General features: G+C 36.2%; 6 protein-coding genes and 1 pseudogene across 8 annotated transcripts; 4 read left to right on the top strand and 3 right to left on the bottom strand.

Annotated features, from left to right (window-relative positions):
• Positions 1-801: 801 nt before the first annotated feature.
• LOC104717019 (B3 domain-containing protein REM14-like) lies at positions 802-3,018 on the bottom strand (annotated as a pseudogene). Its single transcript, XR_015568957.1, has 6 exons — positions 2,924-3,018; positions 2,528-2,831; positions 2,323-2,439; positions 1,888-2,217; positions 1,264-1,809; positions 802-1,171 (listed from the first exon to the last, which is right to left on the bottom strand). The product of XR_015568957.1 is annotated as a B3 domain-containing protein REM14-like (transcript).
• Positions 3,019-3,146: 128 nt separating this feature from the next.
• On the bottom strand, positions 3,147-5,081 carry LOC147935785 (B3 domain-containing protein REM7-like). The gene is made up of 5 exons (XM_087470097.1): positions 4,872-5,081; positions 4,464-4,785; positions 4,238-4,353; positions 3,759-4,154; positions 3,147-3,644 (listed from the first exon to the last, which is right to left on the bottom strand). Exons 1-5 carry the CDS (start codon positions 4,947-4,949, stop codon positions 3,375-3,377), a joined length of 1,182 nt encoding a protein of 393 aa, XP_087326223.1. The 5' UTR covers positions 4,950-5,081; the 3' UTR covers positions 3,147-3,374.
• A 380-nt stretch (positions 5,082-5,461) lies between these two features.
• Positions 5,462-8,068, bottom strand: LOC104717017 (transcription initiation factor TFIID subunit 10). Of its 2 annotated transcripts, none has more exons than XM_010434523.3 (7): positions 7,620-8,068; positions 7,080-7,187; positions 6,892-6,956; positions 6,341-6,403; positions 6,111-6,162; positions 5,959-6,009; positions 5,462-5,731 (listed from the first exon to the last, which is right to left on the bottom strand). In XM_010434523.3, the coding sequence occupies exons 2-7, from the start codon at positions 7,170-7,172 to the stop codon at positions 5,651-5,653; spliced, it is 405 nt and encodes a 134-aa protein (XP_010432825.1). In that variant the 5' UTR covers positions 7,173-7,187; positions 7,620-8,068; the 3' UTR covers positions 5,462-5,650. The 2 variants fall into 2 exon arrangements, with proteins under 2 accessions (XP_010432825.1, XP_019086661.1); XM_019231116.2 differs by having other exon boundaries at positions 7,080-7,181; positions 7,620-7,816.
• Positions 8,069-9,566: 1,498 nt separating this feature from the next.
• Positions 9,567-15,677, top strand: LOC147935782 (uncharacterized). The gene has a single exon (XM_087468492.1). The coding sequence runs from the start codon at positions 11,113-11,115 to the stop codon at positions 12,619-12,621; it is 1,509 nt and encodes a 502-aa protein (XP_087324618.1). The 5' UTR covers positions 9,567-11,112; the 3' UTR covers positions 12,622-15,677.
• Positions 9,786-10,157, top strand: LOC147935784 (uncharacterized). The gene has a single exon (XM_087470285.1). It carries the CDS (start codon positions 9,786-9,788, stop codon positions 10,155-10,157), a length of 372 nt encoding a protein of 123 aa, XP_087326411.1.
• Positions 10,212-11,040, top strand: LOC147935783 (uncharacterized). Its single transcript, XM_087470284.1, has 3 exons — positions 10,212-10,297; positions 10,397-10,940; positions 11,032-11,040. Exons 1-3 carry the CDS (start codon positions 10,212-10,214, stop codon positions 11,038-11,040), a joined length of 639 nt encoding a protein of 212 aa, XP_087326410.1.
• A 3,381-nt stretch (positions 15,678-19,058) lies between the features above and the next one.
• LOC104717016 (protein GLUTAMINE DUMPER 1) lies at positions 19,059-19,843 on the top strand. Its single transcript, XM_010434522.3, has one exon. The coding sequence runs from the start codon at positions 19,160-19,162 to the stop codon at positions 19,655-19,657; it is 498 nt and encodes a 165-aa protein (XP_010432824.1). The 5' UTR covers positions 19,059-19,159; the 3' UTR covers positions 19,658-19,843.
• The last annotated feature ends 1,650 nt before the right edge of the window (positions 19,844-21,493 follow it).

Below are 21,493 nucleotides of genomic sequence, written 5' to 3'. Positions count from 1 at the left end.
TGTTGTTGCCTAGTTGAAAAAAAAAAAAGATGTAACCGTTGCGGAGATAACAATTTTACTGACCGTTCATTAAAAACAAAAACAAAACAATTTATCAAAACTGATCCGCAAATAAAAACAAACAAATTTTCGCTTTTAATTTACATACAAAATAAATTACAAATAGCATTATAATTCAAACAAAAAAAATTCCCTCAAATTATATATTTCATAATAATCGAGAGTTCTATAATAAGAAAATGTTGGTTAAATCAATTTACCTTAAACCCTCTCTAAAAGTCACTCACTAGTCCTAAACCCTCTGTCACAAGTAAAGACCATTATATTTATCATCAAACACAAAGATTCTCTTCACCTTCTATGAGCCTTGCCTACCCCCATGATGAGGTCACACACACTTACATTAAAATAGCTCGTAGCAAATTAATGGAACTCAGAAGTTTGAATCCATAGATTTCCATGAAAATGTTCCCAAAAGCTAAAAACTCTTTCTCCTCCAAAACAAGATAATTTTACTTCAAGTCATGCCAGAACAAACTCGACAGAGATGTTACATATTACAGACAAAATATTGGCATATAAAAATAGTGACTTATTTTTTACCGGGTACTCATTATTTAAGGGTCAAGTACAAGTAATTTTTTCCTATTACGCGTTAGGGTCGGGTCGGGTAAAGGGTATAAGAAAATTCAAGGGTATTTGTCCCATGCCCAGCCCTACATACCAGACAATGTTTCTGCTCCTGTATACAATATATAAAGCATGTGCTTATAAAACCACAAGTACCTATGGCATATTAGAAACTTGAAACTTACCTTAATATTTCAGCCTCATTCTCTTTTCACATTATATTATAAGTGGTACTTCTTAAATAGTTACAGTCTACAGTGAAACAATCATACATGTTAAAATGTCTCAGACACAATTTACTTTGGTACAGAACTTAAGCGCAGGACTTGCACCTTTCTTCGGAATGAGTTCCAAGACAAAAGACTCTCCTATCTTTACGTTGTGAAGTTCAGAGAATCCTTTCCAGTCTCTTCCTAGTCTCAATCTTCCGTTTTCGTGGTCTTTTACAAGACGCACCATCCGATTTACTCCGTCTTGACCCAACAGTTATTTTCCCTGGCTTCTCGATGCCATTCACCCGCGTGAAATGAAGCGGAAGTCTCTGCACAAAAGATTTGATTTGAGGCAAAATCACTGACCAGACCAGAACACATCTCAAAAGACCAATGATGTAACAGACAAAGCGAGGTTTACCAGCTTATTGCTTCTATAAGAGTATGGTGTAATTGTTAATGTCACAAACCGGCTTTGACTTGATGAAGATGAAGCTCCTCGTCTTGAGCAATACTTCTCTTTCTTTATATTTTCTTCAATGCTCTCCTCTTCACTATCCTCCTTAAAATTACTGTTGTCTCTCCCATTATCTTTAATGTTCTTCTTAACTTCACTTTCCTCGGTTTCGCTACTTTCTTCTCCGCTACTAGGATCTGTGGAGAGGGAATCTACATCGGTACCTTTTGAACACTCTACTACTCTTGTGTCACGCTTTGTTTCTGCAGGGCACAAACAGAGAACAGGTTTTGCCCCGGTTCTAACCAGTTTAAACCTGAAGGAATCTCTAGCTTTTAACCCGTTTACTTGACAGAAACTTCTCCAGCCTCGTGACATAACAACCGTGTTGTTTGACTTACGGTGTCTCAGAACTAAATTCCATGTTCTACCATATTCATTCTTCAGCACCATCTCATCACAACATTCTTTATTTAAACCATTTGAGCTCACAAACCCTTTTGGAAGATACTGCAACATCAGATTAAACATCCACAAGTCATCCACAAGTTCAGTCAAATCATCTTTGCAATAGAAGTTTGCACTCACCAGCGCATCTTTATTAAAGCTCGAAGGCGTGAGAGATCCCGCAAAATATGAACAATCTGACGAGGAGGATTCAGCGTCTGGTTTACATCCTGCTTGGCACAAACGGATCACAGGCATTCCTGAATTTTGGACAAGTTTGAAAGTATGGCCACCTCGGTTCATTCCATTGGCATTGCAGAAGCTTCTCCAGCCGTGTCTGAGATAAGTTTTGATGCCGGATTTGTCGTGATCTAAGCTTAAGTTCCATGATCTTCCCATTTCGTTAAGAAGAACAACCTTACCACATGCTTTGGTCCAACCATTTGACCTCGCAAAACTCACTGGAACATACTGCAAAGCCGTCACAATATAACAAAAATGAGTTTACTCTAAATTAACCTGTCAGGCTAAACTAATTCAAACTATAAGTTTTTTGCTTAGAGAAATTTAACAAACCACTTTATCTTCCTGGAGGTTTGAGACAGACATTTGCTACAAAACAAGAATGCTCTGATGAAGAATCTTCTTCTCTCCTTGGATTCTTCTTCACTCTCTTCTTCATTGGTCTGATTTCTGAAGCCAAACCAATTAATAAATTTCCAAATTTGCTTCTCTATTCACATTTTTGAGTACACCTCACAGAAAAAGATAGAAAATTTACCAATGTTATCCTGATGATTATCACAATCATCATCAATGCTATGAGATGAAGTACTATATTCAGTCTCACAGCAATTGAGTCCCAATGCAGTGACATGAAACACAAAATCTCCTTCGTGTCTGAAAACAATGACATCACCAATACGAAGATCATGTGCTGTGACAAATTCTTTCCAACCATTGAGTCTCCGGCCATCTTCAATTTTCAATTCCCAGACTGTATCTGAAACGTCCGTTCTCAATTTCGCCGTCTCCTGTTTGTTTATTCCTTGGAGGTGCTTCAAAAAGAAGGTTACAGGAATATTCTGCAACAAAAATCCAAACAAAATAAATTAAAACAAAACCATCTCTTTCAATAAGCTATATAGTCGTAGAAGAGAGGCAGAGACAACAGTACGAGGTAGGAGTCGAATCCGGGAAGTAGAGCTTGGAAGAAATGTGGGTTCTTTGGAGATTGAAGAACTGAATCCGCCATTGTTAAAAGTTTAATTACTTGACCAGAAAAATTTTACTTTTTTCTCAGAGAATTTGTGGATTTTTACATTGAGCCACAAAAAAAACCCTCCTCAAAAGAAACAAACCCTAACCTCTTCTGCTACGAAATTGGTTTTAGCTTTCTCTTGTCAGATACGGTCACTTTTTTCATCATGATAGGCGAAGAATACGAACAACTTCAGAAAAGTTCCGATAAAAGAGTGACTTCGTAAACCTCGTCTGATATGACTCCACTCAACGATACAAGTACAACAACTTATTAAAACAACAATTAAAACATTAACTATCAGATTTAGAGAGACATTAGTTAATTACTACTCTATTTTTCCCAAAAGACTTTTATCTTCCAGACATTAGATTGGTTCCTCCTTAAACTTGGACCAAAACTTAAGTAGAGGAGTTTTGTTTTCCCAAAGTAGCTTCAACTGAAAAGGCTCGCCTACCTTCAGTACATCATTAGCTCTACAGAAAAGTTTCCATCCTTTTCCCAGTCCTCTTCTTCCATTGTTTGGTCCATCTCGAATCAACTTGATTAATCGCTTCACACCATGTTTATCCTCCAGAATTATCTTCTTGTGATTGTTGTTAATGCCATTAATCTTTGTGAACTCTACCGGAAGACTCTGCAGAAGATTTCAAAACCAAAAAGAAACACAAATAATTTTGTTAAATAAAAACAAAACATAATCAGAGAAACCATACAAAGACTTTTCTTTTATCATGATCCACGAGCTTACAAGTTTGGAGTTTTTGATATTGTAACTTGTGAGACTCAGAGTGACAAATCTGTTTTGTTCTGGAGATGATGGTGAAGCTACCCATCTACGACGACGCTTCTTCGTCTTAATCTTCTCTCTCGCTATGCTCATTAGCTCCGAACATACTTCTTCTTGACAGATACAGAGCATTGGGTTAGATTCACCGTCTCCAACTAGATTAAACGCGATCAAATCTCCTTCTTTTTGTCTGTTTTCACTACAAAATCTTTTCCAGCCACCTCCCATGTAATAACTTCCATCTGATTCTCTAAATCTCAGATTCAAAGTCCACGAGTTTCCCTCTTCGTTCACTAGTATTATATTGTCACATCTCCTGCTCAAAGCTTTCGAGCTCGCAGCTTTCTTTGGAAGATTCTGTAACACCAATCCAGAGGCACATTATTTTTACATCATGAATGTTTTGTGTCAAAAGAAGAATAAAGTAAGCGAGTGCTCACAATTGTGTCCGTTTTTAGATTTGAAGCAGTGACGTTTGCTACAAAACAGTAATCGCATGATTCAAAAGACTCTGCCTCTGTTTTGGGGTTTAGTTTCGTCTTCCTCAAACCATTTCCTGAAACATAGAAACAGATTCCATTTCTTTGTATCAAAAGAATTTCCACAAACTGTAATCCTCGATCTTGGATTCAAGCACATCAGTAGGAACAAAAGACTCAAACTTACTAGTGCTGTGCTGATTCTCCATGTCGTCTTCCTCGTCATCATTGTCGTCTTCCATTTTGATGTTACATTGTGCGTACTGAATCTCACAGCAACTAGGACCGAAAGGTGTCACACGAAACACCATGTCTCCTTCGTGTTTAAAGATAATGATGTCGCCGATTCGAAGATCATGAGCTTTCACAAACTCTTTCCAGCCTTGGGTGAGTCTCCGGCCATCCATTTTCACTACCCAAGTTTTCTCTGAAGAGTCCGATTTAAGTTTAGCTGTTTTCTGTTCATGTTTTCCACCAATGTGCTTGGAGAAGAATACAACAGGTATCGTCTGCAACCAACAAGAGACAACATGTAAAACAAAACCGACTCTGAAAGAAAGACAGAAGCAGAGACAGAGACAGAGAGAGAGTGTACGAGGTGAGTCTCGGAACCGGGAAGAAGTGGCTGAAAGAAATGTGGATTGGTCGGAGACTGAAGTGGAGAATTCAACATTTCAAACAGTTCAGGAAATAAACTCAAGAATCTGCAACTTCCTGTTCTTGTCGTCTTAAAGGTTTTGTAAAAACATATCCTGCTAACTTTATACTGACGAAAGGTTAAATACTAGTTTTCTGAGATTTTTTTTTTGTGAGTGTTCTTCATGGATTTGAGGTAAAGTAAAGTTAAAAGCTGTAAAATTTTGGTACTTCCTTTTATCTACTGGGTAAAGAGAAAGAATATTCGGTGAGCTGAGAAATTACAGAACAGCTTTATCAATTCCTAATTCCAAAAGTCATATACTATTTTATTTCCAAAGTAACTGGCGCTGGCCACCTAAATCAGAACCTGTTGGGTTTATCATTGCTTGCTAGATGGAAATATACTTCGACCATGCTTTGGCTTCTCCCCAAAAGGCTTATCATTGTGGTTTGTTCAGTCCTACACTATCCAGTTAATCAGAACTCATAAGGATGATTACTTACCTTATTATCACGACTTGGAGACTTACGAGAATGGAGGATAAGTGATGTAGAAAACCCAAACACCACTAGAGACACAAGTCAAGAAAACAAACAACAATGGAATATACATGTAATGTAATTGATGACTAGGAAGGCAACTGAGTTTTGTTTTAACTGAAACACAACAGATAATCAGGGATCTGACACGCATGGCCGTCCTTAGTAGGCAAAGATATGAAGACTTCCTGTTTCCTATTCCTCCCTTGTCGCAGGATCCATTCCAGTCGAAGGGCTATCAGCAAAATATTCTGGATGCTTCACATTCACACCATACTGCCAAACCAAGTTTACTCATATAAGTTAGCTGTTTAGATGATTACCTATCTACCCACACTACTGCAATGCACAATATTAGAACCACTTAGGTTTCTAGGCATTTTATGTTGATTCCGTGATACTGAATTGTAACTAAACAAGAGGCCTCTACATTTTCTTCTCATATTTTGGAGGTCTAAAGTCAGCATTGCCGGAAGCATGAAATTAGAGGAAGAAGCATTTACCTCACGCAAAGCTTTTGAAAGATCTTCCATAGTCAATATTAAACGCTTCTCCTGTTTTAAGATAATATTATATTCATGACATAATCCAAAACAAAAAAGACATTTCATATTTGTTGCACAGGAAAAAAAAACGGAAGTGCGCCAGATGTTACCTTTTGCTGTTTTTTGTCTTTCACAACTGGTGCTGGTCTAGCCTTGCAGTGCCTGTAATTCACAATTTCTATTATTCATGACCTTATATCAATGCTTTAAGCTTTTGGGAAAATGTAGCTTCCACATCTTTTCATCTCATTTACTAAGAATAAGCAGCTTCTCTTCGTCAATTACAAGTAAAATATGAAAAAGGGCACTGAAATTTGTGAAGAAGGGAATGCAAACTTACTGAAGGGCGTCGCTGGCAACATCTGCAACAAACTTTTGTGTAGCCACAGCAACTAGCCTTATTCTGTCAGATAAGTAAACAAGAAATCAGAACAAACAGGCAAGAATATATACAGGAAAGCTTATGACAAGAGTACAAAACTCAAAAAACTTCAAAATGTTAATGTTAAGCACTCAATTCGAAGGAAAGAGAAGAATTCACACATTATTCAAAGCATACAATCTGAAGTTTACATTCAAATTGCCAACCTTTTTCAGTGCTAGTCCAACATGAACTTCTATATCATACCATTTCACAAGAATGCAAACAAGGTAAAACCTAAATCCACCATGGGAGGGTATGATATAATCCCAAATACAAGAGTGCTGAACCTAAAGTTATATACTAACATCATATGACAAAACCTAGTTAGTACATCTAAGCTGATTTAAACCAAGACATCTGATCTAACTGCTAGTAAACCATTATAAGACCCAACAATAATTCCAATCACAGCAACTATTCTGCTCTTTCATTGTAAGTAACACATAAAAATTGACGGAAATACCTACAATCGCACGTCGGGGCACTGAAATCCACTCTTAGCCAAGTAGTGCTCCACTAAATCATCAGGAATCTGAAGGAAAACAAAAACAAAACAAAAAAAAAAAAAAAACAAATCCAGAACTCAATCAATAACTAGGGTTCAATCATTGTAGAGGCAGAAAAAGATTCTAAAATAGTACAAAGAGAAGTATACAGTAGGAGTATAATCCATCAGAGAAGCGAGGAACTCTGTAAGAGCAGCATCATCTTCATGCTTTGCCTCGCCAGATTGTTGGCCGTGATTCATCTCTCCCACCTTCAACTTAAAAGACAAAAAAGATTTTCAAAATCAGAAACATTAACAGAGAACTTCTGAATATCAAGAAAGAACAAAAAAAAAACAAATTCAGCTATGGGAAATCAACATTAGTGTAGAAACCATCAAATTATAAATTTCTACGAAACCTACAAAATAGATATATCATGATGATACAAGAATTTTGAATCCAGCTCAATTTACTAATTCCAGAATTCTTCTTCTCTTCTGACTAAAATCATAGTTGCTAAGAGATGAACTATTCCGGATCATTGTGTTGCAAAAATCAAACTTGAACAACTTGAAGCATAGCTAATAAGAGGGATATTGAACGACAGAAGAAAATAAAAATCGATACCAGCCAACAGTAAACCTAAATTCTAACGGAAGAGACAAAATTGAACGGGAAATCGAATACAGAAAACTCGGAATGCGAACCTAAACGAAGCCGTGACGTGACAAAAATCAGAGAATTGAGCTGAGGCGAGGGCACTAGAGCTAAAAATAAGAAGTTTCGACGGATTTTGGCGGGGGAGAAGAAAGGATCGGAGAGTCGTCGACTAGTGAGTGAGTCCCTCCGTTGAAACCCTAATTCTCCGACTCGAAGGCGAAGACATCGCTCCGCCGGTTAGATTAAATTTATCAGTTGAGGTGAATCTTGAGATGGACCTTATGGGCCTTTATTATTAAATTAGGCCCAAATATACTTTGCTGATAATGAAATTTTACATAGTACAATATTCTGTTCCCCGGAGGATAACAATTTATCCTTTTTGTGATATTTTTTTTAATCTTCCCATCAATTTATGGTTATTACAATTTAAAGAACAAGAAACAAAATATCTAAGAATATCCAACAACACCAGAAAAAATTCTCATATAGTGACTTTAGTCTATAGTGTTCTTGAAACTGCATATATAGTGACCTTTTTTTTTTTTTTTTTTGGATGGGAGACAAAGAATATGACGATGAAAGCACTCAAATCAATCCACCATCTCTAGACGGAATATATAATGAAATGACCTACAAAAGCAGTTTTTGTTTTCTCCTTTGTCAACTCAGTCTTATTAGATTGAAAAAAAAAAAAAAGTAAGTATATAGAAAAAGACTTAAGGGTAGTTAAGTTTATTCTACGAGAGAAGCAGGTGGTAAATTCAGTGAAGGATTAGACTAATTTTCTCAAAGAAAAAAAAGAAAAGGATTAGATATGAATATATGATGATGATACTTTATTTCACGGGATTCGATTTGTTTGTTTTTTTTGGGTTAATGGTGGATTCCATTTATTTGGTTACTATATATCCACTATAAGACGAAAATACTAGCTAATATATTATCAAACCGTTAGTATGCGAAAACGTTATCCCTAATATAAAATAGAAATGATAGATAGTGATTTGTATCAGTGTTTTTGGTTACGCGATAATTCGGTTTGAAATTCGATTAGGTATGTGTTTTGGCTTCTTTTAGATAGAAACACAAAACTATTGTTTCTTATATATATGTGTCTTCGTAATATTTTTGGATATGTAAGATTTTTTCTGATTTGAAGGACACTATATTTGTATTAGGCCTCGGCGTTCGGATATCGGTTCGGATTTGGTTCGGATTTTTCGGATTTTGGATTTTTTGGATATTGACTCTAATATCCATTCGGGTATTTATAAATTTCGGATCGGTTTCGGTTCGGATAATTCGGATTTTGGACCGGTTCGGATATGACTGTGGATAACCAAAATTAAATCAAAAGTCATTGGACCATGTTTTTATTCTAATATTTTTTAATCTTATTGTACCCAAATAACCATACTAGTAGAGTATTAAAACAAAAAAAAAAATTAAGTAAATGACAAGGTTCTCATGGAACCATACAAATACATAAAGGATATGAGGTATATCTATCGGAATATTAAACTATTTCTTATATGTTCAGTTATGTTCGGATATGTATTGGATATCGGTTCGGATCGGATAATATCTGATATCCAAAATAATGAAAGCTAAGAATCGATCGGTTATTTCCTTAATATCGGTTCGGTTTTAATCCGCTTATTTCAGTTCGGATACAGTTCGGATTTTCGGATTCGGATTTTATGCCCAGGATGTATTATGTATCTACAAAAATCATTTTAGAAGTTTTATAAAAATAAATATATAAAAACCAATATAAGAGACAGTTTTTGTAAGAAGCCATGTTACATAATTATATATCTTTTTTAATAAAAGGGGCCAATTAGAATCTGATGTAAACTAATCTAAAGTTGGTGCAAAAGAGATATTTTAGCTTAAGACCCTCTTTCTGATATGGTGTCTTTCACTGGGGGTAGAATAGAGAAAAGACTAGAGTAAAACACTCTCCATTTGTTTGGTTTCATCCTATTTACGAGCTTTTCTTCACTTTATCGCTAAACTTTATCAAAGTGAATGAGCTTTTGTCATGGTTCTTAGCTGTTGAATTTTCGTTTCGAAGCAAAGAGTTTGAAGGAAGAGTTTTCACCCGTTTATTCTATAAGGTGGTTCAAGGTGTCAAAGAATTTTAAATAGTTTGGGAATTTTAAGTTCTAGATCTCAGATCTAAAAAGTTTTTTTCGCTGAGAGAAGTCATGTCTTCAGCTATGGATAAAGCTTTGATGGCTATGTCTCTGGAGGAGGAAGATGTGCCGTTCGACATGCCAAATCTACCGGAGTTTTCTTCGTGTGAGCAAAACATTTGCAGCTTGGTTGGTCGGACTCTTAATCCGGCTTCGCAACCCATGGATCAGTTGATTCGCCAAATGCCTCGCAAATGGCAAAAGATTGGAAGAGTCAGAGGGGTAGCCTTATCAAAGGAAAAATTCCAGGTTTTCTTTAATTCGGAGCATGATTTAGAGGAAGTTCTTGAGAAAGGAGTTCATACTTTTAATGAGTGGACTATTGTGGTGGATAGGTGGTACGAGAATCCACCAGATAACTACCTGCAGTTTAAGCCTATGTAGATTCAAATGTGGAATCTACCGATCAATTTCTATACAAAGAAGGCTTTGACAGCCATGGGGGAGTTGATTGGTCAAGTTATGGAGGTTGCTTTTGAAGTAGAAAAGCCTCAGCTGCAAGATTTCATTCGGGTTAAGATCAGGTTTGATGTCTCCAGACCTCTCAGAAGATCAAAGCGCATCAATCCACCAAAAGGCGAGCCTATTTTGATTAATTTTGAGTATTAAAGAGTCCAAAAAAGGTGTTTTGAATGTCAGAGAATGACGCATGAGAAAGAGAACTGCCATATTTTTACTAAGAGAATCCAAGATGAATCAGATGCGAAAAGAGCTGGTCGCCCTACGGAGAAAATTCTGAAGGAACCAATCTTAAAAGCTTATAATCCCCTGTTTGGTGTGCTTAAGGAAGACCAGGTGGGAGTTGATCCTGCAACAGGAAGACCAACAATTGCTCCAATTGTGCTGGAAGGCATGAGACAATACCTAAGGGTATCTTCTGAGGAAGAGAAGCTGTTGCGAATGGATAAAGTCAAGTCCTCGGTGAAGGAAGTAGAGAAAGATCTGTTTGCCCAGAAATCAATTCTAAGGCTAGAGCCTCTACCAATCTTCCACATGGATATTAACAAAGGGAAGGGGTTGGTTTTTAGCTATGAAAAGACCTTAGTCTCAGAGCCTGGTTTGTATCCTCATAATCATCAGCAAAACCTTGGTTTGTCTGATAACTTTCTTGCTTTATGTCAGCCTTTTCAAAACAATCCTACGGTTGATGGAACTAATTCCTTTGAGGTGGGTTCTTCCGGGTTTGTTCAGAATAATCCAACGGTTTCTGGAAATTGTCAATTTTTGGCTAGTTCATCCGGGATTGTTCCTGCTAAAGCAAAGATAAGGAGGAAAAGACCGCAAAAAAATGTCAGGAAGCTAACTACCAGAAGGGAAAGAAGATGTATTGGGGAGTCCTATGTTCAAGAGAAAAGCAGATGATGAGGGTACAAGCACTGCAAAACAATCAAGGCTTAATCCTCAAGAGGTGATCCCAAAGGGGGGGATTGCCTACACCCCAATGAGCATTATTAGTTGGAATTGTCAAGGATTGGGACGGTCTCATGATTTGGCAATTCCTCGTCTCAAGGAAATGCGTAAAAAACATTTCCCGGAGATGTTATTCTTGATGGAAACAATGAACAAGAGAAACGTTTTGGTGGATTTACAAGTTTGGTTGGGCTATGACCGTGTATATACAGTTTACCCGATAGGGAAGTGTGGAGGTTTAGCCCTTTTTTGGAAGAGCAGTGTAAAGGTAGACTTTCGGTATGTAGATAAGAATATGTTGGATGCTCAAGTACAGTTTGGAGATTCCAATTTCTTTGTTTCCTGTATATATGGAGATCCAGACAGAAGGAACAGGTCTCATGTGTGGGAGAGATTATCTAGATTGGGCATAGGAAGAAGGGAGAGATGGTGCATGTTTGGGGACTTTAATGAGATAATGCACAATGGAGAAAAAAATGGTGGTCCTAGGAGATGTGATAATGAGTTTAAACCATTCAATGACATGCTGAAGGTTTGTGATATGGTAGAATTACCAAGTCAAGGAAACAGTTTCATGTGGGCGGGGAGAAGAGGAGAACACTGGATGCAATGCAGACTCGATAGGGCTTTCGGTAATACTGAATTCATAAAACAGTTTCCGGCTTCAAACCAAGGTTTCATGGATTTGCGAGGATCAGATCATAGGCCAGTTTTGATTAAGTTGTTGTCTTCTCAAGACTCGTATAGAGGGCAGTTCAGGTTTGACAAAAGGTTTTTGTTCAAGGAAGAGGTAAAAACTATTATCCATACAACATGGAATAGAAACAGATCAGACTCTTACATCTCAGTGGCAGAGAGATTACGAAATTGCAGGGAAGCTTTAAGTTCTTGGAAAAAGAAAAATTCTCTAAACTCTCATGATAAGATCACACTGCTTGAAGTTGCTTTAGAAAAAGTTCAATCTCAGGTGTGGCCAAGATTGCAAACGGTACATGCTTTAAAAAAGGATCTTGCTAAAGCCTACAGAGACGAAGAGATTTTTTGGAAACAAAAGAGCAGGAAGAAATGGTTTCGATGTGGAAATAGAAACACAAAGTTTTTTCATGCCTCAGTCAAGGAGAATAGACAAAGAAAGAGAATTGAAAAGTTTAAGGATGTTAATGGGAACTTCCAAGTCTCTGAAGCGGCAAAGGGAGAGGTTGATGCAGCTTACTTCCAAAACTTGTTCACTTCGTCAAATCCGGTTAGGTTTGATCAATGGTTCGATAGTTTGGAACCAAGAGTCTCAGGGGAAATGAATGATAATCTGATTGCCAAGGTGACTGCTCAAGAAATCAAAGAAACCCTTTTTTCGATTAATCCAGTAAAAGCCCCAGGGGCGGATGGTATGTCTGCGCTTTTTTCCAACATTATTGGCAAACTGTTGGGCCTCAAGTAACATCAGAAGTTCAAAAGTTCTTTGATGAAGGATGTATGCCTGTTGAGTGGAATTATACCCATCTGTGTTTGATTCCAAAGACTCTACATCCTTCTGAAATGGGTAACCTTATACCTATAAGCCTGTGCTCTGTGCTTTATAAGATCATCTCAAAGGTTATGGTGAAGCGGATGAAACCTTTTCTCCCAGAGATTGTTTCTGAGTCCCAATCTGCTTTTGTTCCTGAACGACTTATCACAGATAATATACTTGTTGCTCATGAACTGATTCATAGCCTGAAGGTGCATCTTCAAATGTCTTCTGAATTCATGGTAGTGAAGACCGATATGTCAAAAGCATATGACAGGGTTGAATGGAGTTACCTAAGAAGTCTGATGCTAGCTCTTGGCTTTCATATTAAATGGGTCAACTGGATTATGATTTGTGTCTCTACTGTTACTTACTCTGTCCTGATAAATGATAGGCCTTTTGGTATGATCACTCCGCAAAGAGGCTTAAGGCAGAGAGATCCTTTATCCCCATTTCTTTTTGTCTTATGTACTGAAGGTTTGACACATTTGTTGAACAAGGCTCAATGGGAGGGAAGTTTGGAGGGCATGCAGTTGTCTGAGGGAGGGCCAGTCATTCATCATTTGCTCTTCGCTGATGACAGTTTATTCCTGTGTAAGGCTTCTTTGGAACAGAGTGTGGTTTTACAAAACATCTTAAAGGTGTATGGTTTAGCTACGGGACAGACTATCAATCTGAACAAATCCTCAGTAACTTTTGGTGCAAGAGTGACTGAGCCGTCAAAAAGATCTGTTCAAGCATCTATGGGCATTACAACGGAAGGTGGTGCAGGATCCTATCTAGGCTTGCCCGAGTGTTTCAGTGGATCGAAGGTTGATATGTTAAGTTATCTAAAAGACAGGTTAAAGGGTAAATTATTTGGGTGGTATGCTAGGTGTTTATCCCAAGGAGGAAAAGAGGTACTCCTAAAGTCTGTGGCTTTGTCAATGCCGGTGTTTGCAATGTCCTGCTTTAAGCTCCCAAAAAAAACATGTGAGAACTTAGAGAGTGCTATGGCCGACTTCTGGTGGAATTCAGGAGAACATTCGAGGAAAATTCACTGGCAGAGCTGGGAAAGGTTATGCTTGGCAAAAGAGTATGGGGGATGGGATTTAGAGATGTCCAAGTGTTCAACCAAGCATTGTTAGCTAAACAAGCATGGAGACTCTTACAAAATCCTGATTGTTTGTTAGCCAGACTCATGAAGAGCAGATATTACGAAGATGTTTTTTTTTTAGATGCAAAAATGGGTCAAAGACCGTCCTTTGCATGGAGAAGCATCTTGTATGGAAGAGAATTGATGATACAGGGTTTGGAAAAGAGGGTTTGCAATGGGGCCTTAATGTTTGTGTGGATAGATCCTTGGATCGAGGATAATCGTCTCAGGGCTCCTTGGAGGAAAAACCAATTTTTTGATGTGGGACTTAAGATCAAAGATCTAATTGATCTACAAACAGGGTTTTGGGATAATGAGATATTGGAGGAGCTGTTCTTTCCTCAGGATATCATCAGAATTAAAGCCGTTAAACCGGTCATTTCCCAGGAGGACTTTCATATTTGGAAACATAACAAAAATGGGGATTTCTCGGTTAAATCTGCCTATTGGATGGCTCATCAAGTCAAAAGTAAGGAGCTGATTCAAATAGCATCACTACAGTCGTCTACTCTTAAATTAAAAAAACTGGTGTGGAAGTTGCAGACGGATCCAAAAATCAAGGTGTTCTTATGGAAATTACTTAGTGGAGCCATCCCTGTAGCAGAAAGCTTGAATGGAAGAGGGATGACTGTGGATGAAAACTACCAAGTTTGTGGAGAAAAGAGTGAATCGATAAATCATTTTCTGTTTCTTTGTCCTCTGTCTCGACAGGTGTGGGCGCTCTCAGAATTTCCCTTTTCTCTGGAGGGATTCCACTCTGGTTCTATCTATTCCAATATGTTCCATCTTCTGGAAAATAAGGATAATAAGGCGTGGCCCCCAGAGCTAAGAAAAAGTTTTCCTTGGATAGTGTGGAGAATATGGACAAATAGAAACTCTCTCACCTTTGAAGGAAAATGCTTTAACGCAAGGGAGACAGTGGAAAAGATTAGAGAGGAGGTTGCAGAATGGTTTGAAGCCCAGTGTGTGGGGGAGGAAGGAGAGTCTCTCCTAAACCAAATTCAAAGTGAGGGTCAAAGGAATGAGGTGACTCAAACTGGTAGGTGGAAAAAACCTCCGGAGAATTGGTTAAAATGTAATGTAGGCGCTTCTTGGTCAAGAAGGAACCAAAATGCAGGTGGGGCTTGGGTGTTAAGAGATGATAGAGGTGTTGTCCTACTGCATAGTAGAAGATCTTTTGCCAACATTCATTCAAAAGGGGATGCAAGTTTGAGATGTTTGTTATGGGCTTTTGAAAGTATGGCTAGTCACAAGGTTGATAATGTCATTTTTGCGCTTTCAGACAAAGAATTGGTGGGTGCAGCAATGAGACCAAGTGCTTGGCCGTCTTTTAAACCGCAATCTGTGGCTATAAAGAGATCGCTTTTGCCTTTTGCCGCATGAAAATTAGAGGCTGAGGTAGCAGATGCAAACAGAGGTGCAAACCTGATTGCTTAAAGTGTAACTAATGATCTTAGAGAACAGTCGTATGTAGCAGCAGGACCGCCTAACTGGCTACAACGTGTGTTTAATGAGGAGGGATGTTTGAACTCTGGTTGAAGATGCAGGTTTTTTGGAAAATTCCCGTCAAGTGCAGGATCTAGTGGCTTTCAAAGTCTTTGAAGCTTGGGGAATCTTTTGTTTTTATTGATGATATTCTTTTTGTGTAGACCCCTCAAGCTATTCTTATTGATGGTGCTAATGTAGGCTAATCAGTATCAAAGCTTTTGTCTTGATAGTATTGTAACCATTAGGTACTTTGAAGGCCTTAATATAATTTCAGATGACAAAAAAAAAAAAAAATCTGATGTAAACTATATCCAAGTCTCATTGTCATGAAAAAGGCATGATTTAATTTGACGATTTTTAAAAAGACGGTTGCTCACGTATAAGAATATTGTAGACTATATAGGCTCAAACGAGCTATATGGATTAGTCTCAACTTTCCCTTTAATTTTTATTATCCTTAATAAATTTGTATTCTAAACTTCAGTTTCACTTTGGAATTTTCAATCTAAGAATGATTGTTTAAACTCAAATCAAATAAAGAAGAGCCGGAGAGGCAAAACATGGTGGCCTATCAAATCGGTTATTTCAGATGAGGCGAATGAGCATTGCTAATGAAGCAATGTTCTTATGATCTAAATAGAATATCCACTATTGTGAATGTGATCATGACCATACTTTAAATTCCTCATTGTGTTCCTCGCATCAATTTTATATTTATTAGTAACTCTCCTTTATTATTGTTTACCGGTCCACCAGTAACGTGAAAATAAAAGACCCAAGAGACAAAAAATAATTAGAATCTAAAATGGTAGAAGAGAATTTTTGTATGTAAATTTTGCAAATAAATCGTGTCTACATACTATACATTTTTCGTATATGTAAAAAAGAATATAGAAATGGTTTGTAGATGGAATTTATTAATTCAAAATATATATATATATATATATATATATATTTATTTATTTATTTTTGTTTAATTGAGTTCAGACTTCAGATATACATAACACTAAGATCAAATGAAGTAATCTTAGCATAATAGTAGTTAAGCTTAAAGTCGTGACTCATGAGTTGTAGTAGGGTTAATTACTACTTTTTCTTTAGATTTCATCACTTTTATAATTAGACTTTAGAAAATTTGTGGTGCATAGTTTAACAAATTTGTAGTGCATAGTTCCTTATCTAGAAGAAGAGAAGTTTGTACGTCACCACACCCCAAAAACTCAAGTTGGGAATATATTCTTTTGCTTATTTAAATAATTAAGTATGGTTTTCACCCCCATCTAGTTTAATATAATATTTTTGTCCCTAATCCTCATCAATTAACTAACTTTATACTAATAAAGTTGGAATATAAACAGCAATACTATAATATATTCATGTGGATGTAATCTGACATGAGCTTCCTTTGGTGATTGGTCGACTCTCGCCAACAATTTCTATTATAGTTAAAATGTATTTAAATCATTTAAAATTTTGAATGAAAGTTACTAATAAGAAAGAACTGGCCGTTCAAGTACAAAAATGGAATCCGATTATCCACCGAAATTGCAATTAAATATTGGAGATTTGTTTTACGAAAAAAGCTTTTGGCATGCTATATATATATTTATATTAGACAAAATGATATGCCTAGGAATAAAGTTTGTGGAGTATTTCATATCCAAGTGGCCTTGCCTCATACGAAAAACTTGCCCTTTAGGTAAAGCAAAACAACGAGCGAAATGGATATTGCTTAAATAGTAACAGAGTTACATGTTTCGAATTTTTATATGTCTTTAGTTTTTAATAATCTTATAATCTTGTTCTAATTAAGATGCTCTTTAGCGATCATCCAATGTACTTTGTGTATTAGTGAACTCATAATTTTGATATGATAGAAATCACACCCTTCAACTGATTTGGTTTGTAGCCTCGATCACCACGGCCTAACATCTTTCGATTCCTTTCCTAACTTACATGTCCATATTCGTCTTGCGGCCAGTTCATTAAATCAAAATTCCACCATCGTCTAAGAATTTGTAAACATAACTTCTTCAGTTCTTCCTACCATTTGGATTTTTGAACGTTTCTTCTTATTAGTATACGAGAGTAGCGACCAATAAGTACAAAACGACGGGCGGTGATTTTCCGTGCAGAAAAAAACGTACCCTCTACTGCTAAAAGGTGTGCAAGTGCAAGTGCAAGTGGAAGCTGACGAAACGTGGGACACAACGAAATTATAGAATCCTAATATTTTCGATCATGTTAATAGTGATTAATGGAATTAATGTGGCAGTATGGCTATGGTCTTCTTATCCCTTCGTGCTTTTTATTGTTTATTTTTTCGTAATGTTTTTTTTTTATTATTCTGTTTGGTAATAAAATATATATGTAGCAGATACTCAGATTTAATTAATTTTCTTGCTTTGTTTTATGATTCTTTGTGTTAAGTTTTTATATTAAAGTTACTGACTTGAACGTAAAAAAACTATTCAAAAAATCATATAGACAAAATATTGCGGTGATATTCCAAAGCGAATATACCAACATCAACGATATCTGAACAAGTTATGTTTATAAAAATGCTAGATTCTTAATTTATAATCTTTTCAAAAAAACAAAGCATTAAAAAAAAATTTCTGGCAGAAACAAGTAATGTGGGAAAGTATGTGAGATGAATATAAAGCAGAAATTAGTTAAAGAAAAACTTAGGAAAAAAGGGGAAACCAAACCACGTTTTCCAAATTTACCGTGGATATTGGATAATTCTCTAGTAAAAAAAAAAGGACTAATCCAACTATAATAAACATAGTAGAGCTGCATACCAAAAAAAATAAACATAGTAGAGCTACAGCTTTAGTTCAAAAAAAGTAGAGCTACAGCTATATTGAATCAGACATCAAATAAGTCATTTGAACTAACACATGTCAATTACGATCAACTATCATATGGATTGGTGTTTCGCCACATAAACAACATGAGATTTTAAATAATCTTATGATCTTATCCATATCCCATAATGCAAAATTAAAAATATGGAATCATAACATAGCCAGGCTAGAGACTAGAGAGCAAGAAAAGAAGAGAGAGACTAAATATATACTGCATGTCAAATCAAAGCACCAAAGCCAATTGAAATTTTTTGGAAATAATGAAGAAAAAGAAAATGAGATTGTTGGCCCTTTAACCCACAAGCTCTCCCTCAAATCACCTTTGTTCGCTATTATGATTGTGCAAGCATTGTCATATTCCACTATATACCTCAAATCCAATATGCTCTTTCACTATGTCCTGATTAGCTACATTATAATATATATAAATAAATATATCAAAATGTCTACGTGAACAGATGGATAATCACATCGATTCCCTGCCTGCCTCCACCATTTGTACGGACTACGTGTATATCGCAACTTCCAAAGAACGAAAAATATAAAGTGGTTAAGTGTCCACATATATGTTGATGATACATATGAAACGAAACGGTTAATCATAACATTGTCGATTTTTTTTTTTTGCCCCTGTTCAATAGTATCAATCAATTAACAAGAGATTTAATCAATATCACTTATCTGCTATAATATATATTTTTATAATCAAATAAATACGTTATATTTGAATTACAAAATATAAATACGTTGGTTATCATTAGGGACTTAAGTGTTAAAAAAAGAAGAAGTTAATTCCACTAAATTCCATCAATTTAATAAAATCGTCACTTTCTTTGTCCCCAAGTTGTTCATACCTATAAATACGTCTCCTTACCTTCTCCTCTGTTTCATACTCATCTTTCCATTTTACACAAAACCCAAAAGAGAAAAAAAAAGATACTGCACAACTACAAGAACAACAACAACAACAACAAAAATGAGACCATTGAGCGTTCATTCGAGGTTGGAAGGTGTGGCAACGCACCCCACGTTGGCAACATCAGCCTCCGTGAATCACCACGGAATGGTGCCGCAATCACCGTGGCACTCGCCGATTCCTTACCTATTCGGCGGCTTAGCGGCGATGCTTGGACTAATAGCCTTTGCGCTTCTCATCCTCGCTTGCTCTTACTGGCGCCTGTCTTCCTCCGGCGAAGAAGATGGTCAGAACGTCGACGAAGAGAAAGAGAGCCGCTCTGGGGATAAGGCGGCTAACGGAGCTTACGAGGAGAAGGTTCTTGTCATAATGGCCGGAGAAGACTTGCCTAGGTTTATAGCGACACCAGCTATGAAAACGTGTACGTGTGGTGGTCACGAGGGTGAAATGGTCATTTCCAAAGAGGGTAATGTTGTGACTGACGAGGAGGAGAATATGAGAGAAGGCGAAGAGAAAGTGAAAGATACCGGAGAAACCACTACTACTACAAGTCACTAAGCTTTTTTTTTTTTGGTTATACTTACTTTTTCTTTTTTCCTTTTTGAGAGTTTTCTGGAGAATTTGTCTTTCTCATAAGCCATGATTCCTAGAAAATGTAAATTTTACTAGAGAGCAAAATTTTGGGTTTTTTACTTGTTCTGTAGTGATTTATCGTTTGCTATATTAAATCCTTTTTGTTCCAAATTCTGTAGTTTGAGGAAATATTATTTAGTCACTTCACCCACAAAAAAAGATTGTAAAATGCGGTTTCATACGTGTACATCCACCATATATATTTAGGATTCGAGTGTTAAAAAAAAATCATTACAACATCAATATATTTTAAGAAACCACTTTCAATATTTTTGTGTGGAACAGTCACAAAGATTGCTTTTTGTAAACCTTGCATGTACTTCAAACTGTTGGCTGTCAAAACAGAGAGTACTGTACTTCAATCTGTTGACAGCGGAGTTATTTGTCTGATCCATATGCCAGTTTTCATTTTCTTCCCCGCTTTTAATTTATTTTCTCATTTGGGGATTCATGATAATCTTCAATTTAAAACTTAGAAACATTCACTGTACATGTTTACTAGCAGTTTTAGAAGAAAAATATCAAAAACAAAAGTTGATTACGTAACTACATTATCTCTATCCATCATAATAAAACTTAATTGAAATCTGCTGAAGTCGTACATGATTGTGTAACTACTAGCTTTGCCAATTCCGGTTTTCACCCATCTATATTGACTTGCAGTTCCGTTTATATCAAAAGTTGTCTTACTCTTATGATCATGTACTAAAACACTCGTTAATACAATTATATAAGTCAGTACTATTTTATAGGCTTTATAGTTTTTTTTGACATCTAGAAGACTTAGAGTTATGAACAAAAATGTACATCAGTGGCAACATATATTGTTACACATGAAAATAAACCATACATGTTCAGCTGTAAAATAAGTCATACATAGACTAGTTCCACATGAAAATATTGATCTATATCGACCGTTCCCAATAACTTTAAGCCTAAAGGTTGACTACAAAATCTTGAGAAACATAAAAATCTATTCGACTTGAAAAATGTTACCAAAAAAAACAAAACACAGTCTGAATAATATGCAGTCACATATTAGATTACTAATAAATAATCAAAAAAATATATCAAGTCAACTGTTATTCTCCATTTCATTCCAGCAAACTGCTATCTTCCGTTTCTTTTCGACAAGTTAATATTCTTCTCTCCATTAATAAGAACAACAATTAGCAAATACTACAACGAAAGAAAAAAGAAAAGCAATTAGCAGCAAATCGTTCTGCTCAAGCGTATCTAGTTTAAGATATTCTGTGTTTGTGTGCGTAAAAGAGTTAACATAAAGGGACACGTTTCAGATAGTGGATGGGTTGAGCACTTGAGTTTATAATATACTACTACTATAAAACAGAAAAGAATTGGATTCTATTTTGACATTTTTTATACCCATGAGTAGTTGAGCTGTCGTCCTTCGCGGCGCCGAGTAGCCGCGTCCGCGTCTACTACATCAACTTCCAAACAATTCTGTGTTTTTTTTTCTTGCTTTTTCTTTTCTCTTATTATTTTTGGATATATTTATGGTATATGTTCCGGTAAAATTTTACAGTTCTAAACTGAGTTCTCGAAGATATTACTCAAATTATATTTTACAGTTATTTTTCGTTTCTGTAAGATTTTATGAACTTTGTAAGTATATAATGTGACATCATGATCAAATATAATAATAACTCTTTCTGACTATATATAATACCTTTAAATATTAAAAAATCTTCCGTATAGTTGTGGACTAGTTAAAAGAAATAATGGCCATCATTCTATTCT

This window comes from Camelina sativa, chromosome 10 (assembly GCF_030686135.1).
Source record: "Camelina sativa cultivar CO46 ecotype springtype chromosome 10, ASM3068613v1".
Taxonomy (NCBI): Eukaryota; Viridiplantae; Streptophyta; class Magnoliopsida; order Brassicales; family Brassicaceae; genus Camelina; species Camelina sativa.
The sequence above is the reverse complement of the archived record's forward strand: the minus strand, read 5'-3'. Positions and strand labels throughout refer to the sequence as shown.

Coding starts and splice junctions, on each gene's coding strand:
- LOC104717016 (XM_010434522.3), top strand. CDS start 19,160: ATGAGACCATTGAGCGTTCATTCGAGGTTGGAAGGTGTGGCAACGCAC.
- LOC104717017 (XM_010434523.3), bottom strand. CDS start 7,172: ATGAATCACGGCCAACAATCTGGCGAGGCAAAGCATGAAGATGATGCT. Junction 6,404..6,891: donor CAGTGCCCCGACGTGCGATT/GTAGGTATTTCC, acceptor CTTATCTGACAG/AATAAGGCTAGTTGCTGTGG. Junction 6,163..6,340: donor GTTGCCAGCGACGCCCTTCA/GTAAGTTTGCAT, acceptor TGTGAATTACAG/GCACTGCAAGGCTAGACCAG.
- LOC147935785 (XM_087470097.1), bottom strand. CDS start 4,949: ATGTTGAATTCTCCACTTCAGTCTCCGACCAATCCACATTTCTTTCAG. Junction 4,155..4,237: donor ATCTAAAAACGGACACAATT/GTGAGCACTCGC, acceptor TTGGTGTTACAG/AATCTTCCAAAGAAAGCTGC. Junction 3,645..3,758: donor ATATCAAAAACTCCAAACTT/GTAAGCTCGTGG, acceptor AATCTTCTGCAG/AGTCTTCCGGTAGAGTTCAC.
- LOC147935782 (XM_087468492.1), top strand. CDS start 11,113: ATGTTCAAGAGAAAAGCAGATGATGAGGGTACAAGCACTGCAAAACAA.
- LOC147935784 (XM_087470285.1), top strand. CDS start 9,786: ATGTCTTCAGCTATGGATAAAGCTTTGATGGCTATGTCTCTGGAGGAG.
- LOC147935783 (XM_087470284.1), top strand. CDS start 10,212: ATGGGGGAGTTGATTGGTCAAGTTATGGAGGTTGCTTTTGAAGTAGAA. Junction 10,298..10,396: donor TTCATTCGGGTTAAGATCAG/GTTTGATGTCTC, acceptor AGTCCAAAAAAG/GTGTTTTGAATGTCAGAGAA.